Genomic DNA, 12,159 nt, shown 5'->3' with positions numbered 1-12,159 from the left:
CACATTACGATCCACCACTGCTTATCAAAGCCCCTCACTAGACCGCTCCTTCTGACAGCATAAGGAGCCGTCTAATTTACTTATATTGTATCAACACACGTGCAAATTCCAGGCCTCACTTTTTATTTGTAACATAGAGAAGCAATTTTCATCAGGTCATGTCTATATAGTAATTTCTTAAACTCAAAATAAAGCATACACTGAGCCTGTGTTATATGAAAGTTGTCCTTAAAATAAAGAGCCGCTCAGCTCACCACACATTGCTCACTGACATGTCTGTAGACTTTATCTAATGGATCAGTGTATAAAAGCACCATCAGCCTCAGAGGATCCCTTCACAGATTTCACTACACTGACTTAAAGATTAAGATCCCAGCACATACTGTGTTTTCTGCAAAGCAAATTATGCCACCCTGTGGACAAGACCAGGTAGTGTCTAAAAGTGTCTCGTGGCAAGACCATGTGACTGATACAACCCAATTGAGTGTGCTCATTGTGGGCGTGTCTACATGAGGCTTACACCAAAATGGATATACACTGTGAACAACTATTGCCAGCCTTCAACGGTGTTCAATGTCTCTTGTATGACGTGTGTGTGTGTGTGTGTGTGTGTGTGTGTGTGTGTGTGTGTGTGTGTGTGTGTGTAAAATATGTGCTTGTGTGTTGCCAGAGTGAATGGAAAACCTCTAGTCTGTGGTGTTACTGACAGTCAATGTCATCCTTCTGTAGAATTTGATCGATCCTTCTCTGCAACCCGGCTGATAGTCTCACACACACACACACACACACACACACACACACACACACACACACACACACACACACACACACACACACACTCTCTATACGCTCTCAGTAGGCAGAGATTTATGGGCAAGGCAGATATCTCGGCATGACAAATGTTTGTGTCCGTCAGCGCCTACACACACACACACACACACACACACACACACACACACACACACGTTTTGTTACTTGTTCTGTATTAAAAGCAAACCATGATGTTTTCGTAGCCAAAACCAAGTACTACCAGTGCCTGAATATTATCATAAACAAGTTTAATAATGTTATATGTCTCTGTGAGACACTTTGTGTTCCAAGCTCAGATACTTTGGCAGAAAACATATGAAATGCATACAAACGGTATAATTAATTACTTTACATCTGTGTGGTTGAATAGCTGATCTGCTTAACTGCGCCATGTGAAAATCCTCACTTCCTCACAAGAAATATCCAATAAGTAGACGGAGCAGAGTATGGCCCCTCTGATTGTTAGGCTCTATGAATGCAAATGCTTTTTCTTTTTTTTTTCCTAAATCAGTTTGATTCTGTCTGTTTGACTGGCAATCTAAAAAGGTAATTTCAAGCCTGAGTCGTATTGTGTTACATTGCTCATTCTCACACACTGATAAGAGAGAGAGAGAGTGTGTGTGTGTGTGTGTGTGTGTGTGTGTGTGTGTGTGTGTGTGTGTGTGTGTGTGTGTGTGTGTGTGTAATGGTGTGTGTCGTGGATGCCTGGTTGTAGAGATAAGGCAGTGATGGATTTCTATCAACTGTCCATTGTCAAACATTTTCAATCGCTTTCTGCGCAAACTCACTCACACACCAACATACTTGTCTATATGCAGTGTGTGTATATGTATGTATACCTTGTGTGTGTTGGGTATCCCTCAGCCTGCTATCGGTCTCTGCTAATGCTTCATTCTCATGTTAACTTGCGGTCTGCGTCTGCAGCGTGCTGATAAAGCTCCCTTTGCATGTTGAAAGACTCTTTTGCTATTGTTCAGAGGTGGCAGGGCCCTCAAAGTGACTTGTCAAATTGTCAGCTACACCCGCCGTTCCCACCTCGCTGCCATCTCCCCCTTCTCCTTTTCTTCTAAAACCAAATTTCATATGATTTATGCTTTCTTTTATCAACAAGCATGTCACAGCGGAAAATGTGTACAGTAACCATTTGTGTCCATGCAGCATATTCTCATAGTCATAATACCACAAAAGAGACCATGCTGTTTTTGGTAACAATATTATATTTTAGAAAAATCTATGTCAAGTTAACAAAAACACCATCAAATCCTCATGAATCCTGTTCAGTTCTTTCTTGCCTCAGTGTTTTGGGAATAATATATTTTAGGCAGGGTTAGGCTTAGGATTTGGTAACACATCACTGTCTTTCAGAGGCAGAGCAGGCTCAGTTTTAGAAGATAAATCTGATGAAACTAGACGACCTTGGGATGCATTGGTACCAACCATGTCATGCTAGCATTGCTGTTCCTCGAGGTCTTGGTGTCTTAAAGTGGACTTTATTTTATTCCTTTAGCCCTAAATCTGTGCAGTAAATGGTATTAAACCACAAATTGCTGCAACATCTTTAAAGACTTTAAAGTGAGCATGGGAATGGCATCATATACTGCCACCATAATGTTCTAATTGTATCTAATTAAATAATAGTTCAGAAGCTCTTTAAAGAGCCTGCATGCTATTGAGTAATAGATGCCACGGGGTCACGGTTTAGTTGCACTTTTTGTAGTCCTTTGTTGTAGTTTCATTGGCAGACCGCCGCCAGTGACATCCTCCGTCACATTGTAATTACGTAGCTTAGTGAAAGTGGAGTCGGATTCTCTCAACACCACGGTTGTCTTTTCCTAACTCCTCATGAACTCTCCTTCACATCGTTCCTTGACTCCATGACGTTTTCCATTGAGGTCAAGGAAAAGTGGTTAGGAATAGACGTTAGGTCATTTTTGGACTTTTCGATCGCAGCCCTGCTCTCTGTCCCGCTGTTCAGCTTGATCCGGGATGAACGGTGGAGTCAGGTCTCTGTGAAGATGTGGGCTCAACCATTTATTTGTCAGCCCTGGGGCTTTACATAACGATAATTTAAGTAGATACACAGCCTTCAGCTGAGTTTGCTTTTTTTTAACAACTTGAAATATATTAATAACTTCACATTGCATTCAAATATAATTTTAATATTAGATATTTTCTTTTATTCCCAACACATAATGAAGCAGGCCCAGGTGTGTAGCGCAAAAATTATAAAATTCCAATCTCCACATTCAGAGGAATGAGAGAAGTGATTGAGAAGGCGAGGAGGGGATGGGTGTAACAAATAGAGAAGTAAAGGCAACAAAGAGAGAAGAGGAAAAGACACTTTCCCTCCTGTCCCCGAGCACCTTAAGGGATGAGTTGATTTACTGTCAAATCTGATGGAGGATTATCGATAATCTCAGCCACGCCCCTTAATCTACCCGTTCAACCATCGCTTAGACAGAACCCTGGGCGAGCAGCAGGAGCAGACACACTCATTTAAAAGAGAGTGGAATGGAGGAGAAGGTGTGTTTGTTTTGTGTATGCATGTGCCCAAAATAAAGACAAGAGGGTGTTTCTCTGCCCAGAAAATTTGAAAAAAGGCCTTCACAATTTTCCACTTGAGCAGATTTCAATTTACACACACATCCCCCTCTGTGACTCCATCCTCCCGTTATTATTGATAGCATTTAGGGCGGCTGTGATAAAAGATTGGCCACTTAGTGTTTTCATTTCTTTGCTATCATTTTGCAGGACGCTCGCTCACACAGGACTGTCTGTGGTGGCGAGGCATGTAAACTGTGTATGTGGGTATGAATGCAGCACAGACAGGTCTGTGCTTTGTCTGTGGGGTTAATTCAGTAGACTGTAGGAGAAGGAAGATGGAGGCTGATACTGTGCACCAACACATTCTTACATTTTGTATGACGTATTTTACAAAACGCTTCATTGGATAGAGCAGCAGTGCCATCCCATGTTTCAAAGTAGAATTGCCAAATTTAGACATGATTTTACTAAAGATACAACTGCACATGAAAACTAGGGAGTTTTAGATTAGAGACCGCCCCTTTCTTTTAATCCATCCCAGTTTTTTTTAATTAAATAAAACAGGCATACATCTATTTAAGTAAGAAAACGTTCTGTTTTCCGGGCTACTTGTGTTTTAATTTGCCGTTAATGCAAACTAAACAATTATTCCATGTTTCCTCAATGTCCAAGGAATAAGCTGATTCATCGATTAGTCATTCTAAGAATGCTTTCTCTGAAACATGTGGTAGAACAATACATACTGTTATAAAGTGCAAGGTTACGGTGTTCATAGGCCGGCATAACAGAATTATTACAGGCGATCATAATGGTGAAAAATATATTAAGATATATTTCTGCATTGAGGCTTTTGAGAGAGAATCATGATGAAGCGAAGAATATATATATTTTTTCTTTTTTTGTGAGAAACACACACTTTGATCCTGATAATTCTTCACATATTGACATCACTAATGGTGTTGCAGTCAATCAGCGTGAATGAGAGGTTAGTACTTCACATACAGCTCCACGGCGATTTGCGGGGGGGGCAATCTTCAACCATGTGAACGTTCAGGTCAAGGATGCCGCTGCAGACTGTGAAATCCTCCGACATAAAGAGCAACTCTGACAGGGAGCTGGGGAGCTCGAGGGGTTTGGTCTTTTAAACACAGAGTCCGCAATGGCGAGGTGATGAAAGCGCCGCTTGCGACTGGGTGCCACAACTGTGTCGTCCTTCAGGCTGTCGTCTAATGGACTCACAGTAGTGCGTACCCGGGTCGATGAAGTTGAGGTTGGATTTGAGGTATGAAGAGATGTTTGGAAAAAAATCCTGCAGAATCAGACCTTTTGACGTCCATAGGTAGGTTATCCCACCAAAAAGGGATACGCTAGGCAGAAGGCCCCGGTATTCTGAGAGCAGAGCGCCCTGATTGGAGTATAAGGTTAAAGGAGAGTAGGCAGGTAGGAGGGGCGTGTCATTTACAATTTAAAGTCTGCTCTGACATGGATAGTTAGCCAATGAAGGGAAGCTAAAACCGGTGTTATAGGCACTTTTCACAGCAGTCATTTTGACATGTCATTGCAGACAAAACACAGGTGTAAATATACATGTATATTCAAACCCTTTTTGGCTAAAAAGAAGGAAGCAGCTCAATTTCCAAAATCAAAGAATGAAATTATTGAAACTAGTGGGGCCCCCTATTGAGCAATTTCCAAATACTTTTACAAATGTGGTTCAACTATATCATGAAACATATCCTGCAAGTTTGGTATTGATTGAACAAACAATTTAGTGATTTGAAGTCTGAATTAATCCTAGTGGTCAATGTCAATATAACCTTCAGGGTATATTTGGGGTTTCTCCTGCAACGGTTCTTGACTTTGGTCTAGGTACAGTGTGTGCTGAACCAGGCCATTTTGAAGTTCATTGCTCAATATCTTGAAAACAAACTAAGATTCTGATTGTATTTGATAAGCTTCGTCCAATAATGTTCCACACAAAAATAGACCCCATGGTTTGGGGGAGATGTCAAAAATATGTTTTTCAAAAAATTCAAAACGGCCTCATTGATGCAGTCGACCAGCATTTACTGGGGAATTTCTGATTTCTGTTTTGACAAGAAACTCCTTTAGGTTTCCGAGGAGCTCCCACTTCCCTCTGGATCTGACCCAGTTTTTGTGACACAACAAGTCTGGGATTATTCTTATGGTGTGACACACCAGAAAAGTAAGCGCCCTTAGCGATCTGGCTCATCCTTAGGAGAGGGGGTCCAGAGTAAAACACTGACAGGGAACATTTTGATGTTCTCTGTCAGGGAACATCTTCAGTTTGAAGAGAAACGTGACAAAGCAGCTTGTTGTATTAATCCTCACCTTATTAAATTGTCTAGAGGTACTTACTTGGTTAAGTGAAAAGAGTAAATATATCCACAATACCACAACAGAAGATTAACTGTAATGCTATCCTTGCCCTATCACAGGTGGTGTATAAGAACAATGACATCCGTCTTGAGTTGTCCCGCCTGGCTCGCATTGTGGACCCAAAGATGAAAATCCAGGGTGAGGTGTCCTACAAGTGTGAGAATGTGGCCACTCTGGACCCCATTTCTTTCGAGACTCCCGAGGCCTACATCAGCCTTCCAAAGTGGAACACCAAGCGGATGGGATCCATCTCTTTCGATTTCCGCACAACCGAGCCCAACGGCCTCATCCTCTTCACCCATGGCAAACCTCAGGAACGCAAAGACGCTGCTCGCAGCCAGAAGAACACCAAGGTCAGTCCATAATCCCCAAGATCACTGGCTGATTTTAACTCTTAAGGTAAAAATCAACCACACTTGTTGTTTGGAAGGTGGACAGATGAATCCTTTTGGATGACTGGCAAAATGTCTTTACGACAAAACAGCATTTGACTTTTTACTTCCTGACGTCCTATGACCTGAATGACTGAGAACCTTACAAGGGTGTAAGATTACACATTATTTATTGATTGATGTGTGAAGACCACATCTGGTTGGATGTGATGCTGATTCCCAGCAACTTAAAACTGTTCACTTGGTCCACCTCAGCTCCATTGATATAGACAGGGGTGTGGGTTTTCACCTCTTTTTTTCTAAATTAACTGTATGAATTGGGCACTCACAATATTGTGCAGATTGATGCAGCAGAATGCAAGATTAGCAGTGGAAAAACACAGAGGTGCACAGACTCACTCAGTCACACACATGACGTAAAACATAACCTCTTCTATTCAATTAAATTTATTTTGTATAGCCCCAAATCACAAATCACAAAGTTGCCTCAGAGGGATTTACAACATGCGACATCCTAATATGTGTAACTAAACTGTATTGTGTATTTGATACATATCCTGCCGTTTCATTGCAAGTCAAATATTCACAGATAAGAACCACAACTTACGTTCCCTTTTTCAGTGAAATGACTTTGATTGATTGCTAAACATCTGTTGATGTGTTCCTTTGACCTTCTCCAGGTGGATTTCTTTGCAGTAGAGCTGCTGGATGGCAGCCTGTACCTTCTGTTGGACATGGGCTCAGGGACCATCAAGGTAAAGGCCACCCAGACAAAGGTCAATGACGGTGCATGGTATCACGTGGACATCCAGAGAGACGGACGCTCAGGTCAGTTGTGTTTGTGAATCAGTGAGGTTTACTACCTCTAATAAAATTTAAATAACTTTTTTCTATAAAAGTCCCTATGTGAAGTGCATTTTAAAGTTCTTCAGTACTTGTCTTTACAAAATACAAAAAAACAAACACTGTACTTTTAATTAATTATCCTGTACATTTGTTGACTACCCTCACATAGCAAAAAAAATAATAAACTGACTATGATATTAAAACACATTTAAAGGGGTCATATAATGAAAACTCAGGATTCCAGTGCTTGCGTATATACATTTGGGTATCTTGAGTGTCGACCAATTCACAAACTTTTTGTAAGTTAACTTTCTTGTCATGTCTGGTTTGACTTACTTGCCTCTGTGTGTTTTCCTGCCTTTGTGCCCTGATTTTTTCCACCTGTGTGTAATCACCCTGTTGTCCTTGTGCATTCATTCTGTGTGCTTCCCCTGTTTCTTTGTCAATTCATCGTCTTACCTTGTCCAGCCAGTTTCTCAGTGTTCCTGGTTTATTTAGCTTTTGCCTCAGTTTCCTACCTGATTTTGGACGTCAGGTCCTGCTGCCCTCTTATCCTTTTCTGTGTTTGGGTCCATACTTGAACCTTGACAGTACCAACTGACCAATAATGGACCCAGCAGATTTATTTGATGATGAGCTTTGTTAACTGGTTTATGGCTTTTGGCTTTTGGATTTAATAAACACCCCTGATTCGCTGCCTGTCTCCCAGCTAGCTAGCCCCCAGTCTACACCCCAGTTTGCTAACCTCCAGCCTGCTAGCAACCAGCCCCTATACCAGTCTATTGACCTTGGGTTCCTGAGTCTGCTGTCCCTGTATCCTGAGCCTGCTTTAGCCCCAGACCCTTTTCTGGGAACCGGCCTGGCCTTGGGAGGTCTTGATAGCTTCTAGTCTGCTTGCCTTCTCCCAGCTATCCTCCGGTCTGCACCCTAGTCTCAATCTCAGCCTGCATCTTGGCATGCTAGACTCCAATTGGGTACCCTCCTGTCAGTCCCTAGAGGGAAGTGTGGGTCTAGGGGACATCGATCCTCCAAGATGCCCAGTTTGTTTCTCTGTTTCTCAGTACCATGATCGATGCCCAGCATCCGGACATCAAGCCTGTTCCTCGTGTCATGAGGCAGTCCAACCTGCTCCTTGTGTCCCGTCGGTGTGTGCTTTCCTTGTTTCTGTGTTAGTTGGTCGTCTAACCTTGTCCAGACAGTTTCTGAGTTTATCTGTGTTCCTGCCTGTTTTTTGAGTTCACACTGTAAGTTTACTCATCATTACATTATTACATATTTCCTGTTGCCTCCTCATCCTTTTCTGTATTTGCGTCTATTTCTAGAATTCTTTCTAGTTTCAGGGCAGCTTTGATTTCCTAATTCACAAACAGATGTATTAGAATATGTTGCCCCCCCCATCTGGCAATCTCCAGCTTGAGAACTATCTTTACAAAGGTGCGCCATACTTTTCTCCCAAACCAATCAGAGCAGAGGGCTCTGATTGGTTTGGGCTTTTTAGGGAGGGCACTAAAACTGAGCGTTTCAGACAAAAAGGGAATACAGGTATATTCAGACAGACAGTTTGAGAACAATATTTGGGTTTTTTTAGCAACAAAATGACAAAATTACCATATTATGTCCCCTTTAAATTATACAATGCAACAACTGACTTTATAATAGTTTATTGCTTCCATCATTGTGTATACAGTATGATTTCTCTCATAGGCAAATTTGTGATTTGTGATTTTGGGCTATACAAAATAAATTGAATTGAAAATTGAATTGATTTCTTCCCTGGTTAACACCATTCTATCTTGTGCCACTGTTGCTATCCATTCAGCTCTGTACCCGATCTCTACTCCCTTCATCCCCACCACAGGGACTATCTCCGTAAACAGCAGAAGGACCCCATTCACAGCCAGTGGTGAGAGTGAGATTCTGGACTTGGAGGGCGACATGTATTTGGGGGGGCTTCCCAGTGACCGCACCAACCTCATCCTGCCCACTGAGCTCTGGACAGCGATGCTCAACTATGGCTATGTGGGCTGTATCCGTGACCTTTTCATTGACGGTCGAAGCAAAGACATCCGTCAGATTGCTGAGGCACAAAATGGCGCTGGCATCAAACCCTCGTGCAACAAGCAACCTGGCAAGCAGTGTGAGAGCTACCCATGCAAGAACCGAGGAGTCTGCAAAGAAGGCTGGAATAGATTCATCTGTGACTGTACTGGCACTGGCTACTGGTCACGCACCTGTGAGAGAGGTAAGGCATTTTTCTCTTTCATAAACCTTAGACCAGGGGTCACTAATAGGCGGATCGCAGTCCGGATCCGGACCCAGATGCCGTTGTATCCGGACCCAGGACCTAAAACCGATAGATAATTGAAAATTATAAAATTTTGACGGAGTGCTTTTATTTTAACCGGCGCAGCTTTTCCAGCCTTTACAGCACTTGTTCAGCAGCGTAAATCACATCACGTGATGCAGCTCAGCCAATCAAATATGGGTGTTCTGACAAGTTTCCTGACTCGAGTGAGATGTAGACACACGGGGGAGACGAGGAAAGAGAACATGGAGGAGGAGAATTATTACGTGAGTCAGAGAAGTTATTTCACATGACGTTCTCCAAAGAGAGAGAAGTGGTCAGAGAGACCAGAGAGACCAGAACCTTTAACCAACAATCAACAGACTCTTATAGGTCAATTCTTCCCACGGACAGTTTAAAACCAATATGTCTCATATGTTCAGAGACCGTGGCAATTATTAAAAGCGGTAAAGTGAAGCGCCACTATGTGACAAAGCACAACTCTTTTGAGCAAACGTACCAACTCACATCTGAAATTAAGTTACAGAAAATAAACCTAAGAGCTTTATTTTAAGATACACATTTTTCAAAAGCTTTCTGTTATGTCAGTTATTCTTTAATCCAGCCCTTATTTTACTTGAAGTGAGAAGAACATGTATTTATGTATTTATATGTATTATTTATAATCCATCCAGTTAAATTTGAGAATAATAATTGTTAAAATATAATTGATGTGTACTGTCTTTATTTGATTTGACAGTTGTTGGCTACACAGAGACATTGTTACTACTACTAGGCTTCTTGAATATATATATATATATGGCACTAAATAGCGCAAGTTACATATTATTGTAATGTTATGGATCTTTGCCCGAGGAGATTTTCTCAATCCGGACCTTCTGGAATGTTAATTGAATACCCCTGCCTTAGACCATTCTGATACTATCTCAAATATCTCAAAGGCAGAGGCAATAGTGTTTAAAAAACGCCAGACACCCCAGAGGACTGGAGCAGCAAGGGGGAAGCAGTCATTGCAGCAATAATAAAGGAAGTCTAGATTGCATGCTTTGTACAGACTGGTTCTGGTAGTAGGAGATAGATACCAACTGTGTCCAATTTAAAGAAATACTTCACCCGCAAAATGATCAATTGTATACCACTTGCTCACCCTGTGTTACCTGGAATGCATGAAGAAAACAATTTTCTTGCAAAAAGCAGAAAATTCTCACATAGGCATGTATGTGCGAGTGCTGTTTATGTGGAAGTATTTTAAATATTGAGGTTTTAGTGAAGATGCCTGAGCATACGATGGGATAAATGAGATTATGCTGCACGACTTGTGTGAGAGTTTGTCTTTTTTGACCCTTTACCAATCTATATCCGTCATCCTGTTGCTACAACACTCTCCGTTAAACTAACTGCTGTAAGACTTGCAGGTTCCATACATACCGCTTAAAGCTTGACAGGCCTCCTGCACCTAGTTACAGTTGCTAAGGAAGGACAGTGGCCATTTCTGGGAGGTCATTGTTGCATTAGTGAGAGACGTACTGGTGCATTACCGGTACACAACATCCACCTGTCCCAATTTTCTTGTCTGATCATAATCACATCCAGTTCACTATTGCATCCCCAACCCTTTGTCCACAACTCATCAGAGAAATAACCTTCCAATACACTAAATCCATCAATCTCCTCCAACACTGAGATATGCTTTCGAGTGCTCTCCCCCTGGAATCAGCCCTCACCTCACCTGATGATCTCGTAAATAACCTCAACAGCAGGACATTATTGTCTCCTCTCAGCGTCAGTGGACTTTTTAGATCCTGATGCTCCAAAGAAACATGAAGCTAAACTCCACACAATGAAATAGACTGGCCCCCAACTGGAATGAGTGGCAACGAAAACATTCACTGTCCACCAAGAAGCCTACAAACTCCTCTCTGCTCACAAAGATGTCCTCACTGCCAAGTCTGCCTACGTCTCCATCCCCATCAATGAATTCAGCCATAACCCCCAAGCCCTCTTATCTACAGTCAACAAGCTTCTCGAGCCCTGTGCTGATGTACCTTTATGCCTCTACACCTCTATAACAATGCAACTCATTTTACAAAATCACCGCTATTAATACATCACTGCCCCCTGTGCCTGACCCAGCAGCCCCCACTCCTGCCAGTCCTACCCCTCCATGCCCCCCCACCCCAAAAAAACTAAACAAAAACAAAAAAACACCTCTCCCTGTTCACTTCGTCACACTCACAAACTGCTCCCACAACAAAATCAAAGACCCCATCCTCACCCTTGAAGGCCCCACTGGCTCCCCTTTCCTCCCAGGCACGCAAGCTTAGCATGATCACTGACTCCACAAACTCCCTCGAATCCATCAAATTGTCTAATCCCCCTTTTATCAACTTGGAGTTCCGGCTTTCTCTCGCATGCCCTGCTGATGACGCACTTATCCACACTTTCATTTCCTGCCATTTTGATCATTGCAAGTCACCCCATCTACGGCATCAGTGCTAGCTCCATCCACAGACTGCAACTTATCACACCAAATCCAGCCACCACTCATTAAAGACCTCCGCCGTGTGACGACTCATTTGGACTCTGGTTAGTTTCACTTCCTGTTCTATTTTGTATTCACTTACCCATGCTTCTTAGGTTGCTTTACTTCCTGCCATTGTTTAGTTTCCCACCTGTTTTATTCCTCACATGTGTTCCATTAGCTCATCAGACCTCCCAGTACTTATACCCCAGCTGTTCACTACCCATTAGCCAGAATGTCTCAGTTCCTTGTACAAGACTAGCGCGTTTGTACATCCCTAGTGATTTACCTCAGCCTGTTTCTGGATTTTAATTGTAGCCTGCTTCTTTGTTTTGCCTTGT

The 12,159-nt window shown here is 42.3% G+C and overlaps 1 protein-coding gene across 6 annotated transcripts in view; it reads left to right on the top strand.

Moving 5' to 3' along the window:
• The window catches only part of nrxn3a (neurexin 3a), a 154,359-nt gene that overhangs the window by 95,736 nt on the left and 46,464 nt on the right, over window positions 1–12,159 (top strand). For all 6 annotated transcript variants that reach the window (XR_011103564.1, XR_011103563.1, XM_068717645.1 and 3 more), the window contains 3 exons: window positions 5,814–6,107; window positions 6,827–6,974; window positions 8,851–9,234. Coding sequence is in view for 4 of the 6 variants with exons in the window: in XM_068717645.1 (XP_068573746.1) it covers window positions 5,814–6,107; window positions 6,827–6,974; window positions 8,851–9,234 (826 nt within the window). In the remaining 2 variants the exon portion in view is untranslated. The remainder of the gene's footprint in view (window positions 1–5,813; window positions 6,108–6,826; window positions 6,975–8,850; window positions 9,235–12,159) is intronic.

Source organism: Cebidichthys violaceus, unplaced genomic scaffold (genome assembly GCF_023349555.1).
Source record: "Cebidichthys violaceus isolate CVI_PGR_0920_01 unplaced genomic scaffold, fCebVio1.0.p SCAF_22, whole genome shotgun sequence".
NCBI classification, from domain to species: Eukaryota; Metazoa; Chordata; class Actinopteri; order Perciformes; family Stichaeidae; genus Cebidichthys; species Cebidichthys violaceus.
The sequence above is the reverse complement of the archived record's forward strand: the minus strand, read 5'-3'. Positions and strand labels throughout refer to the sequence as shown.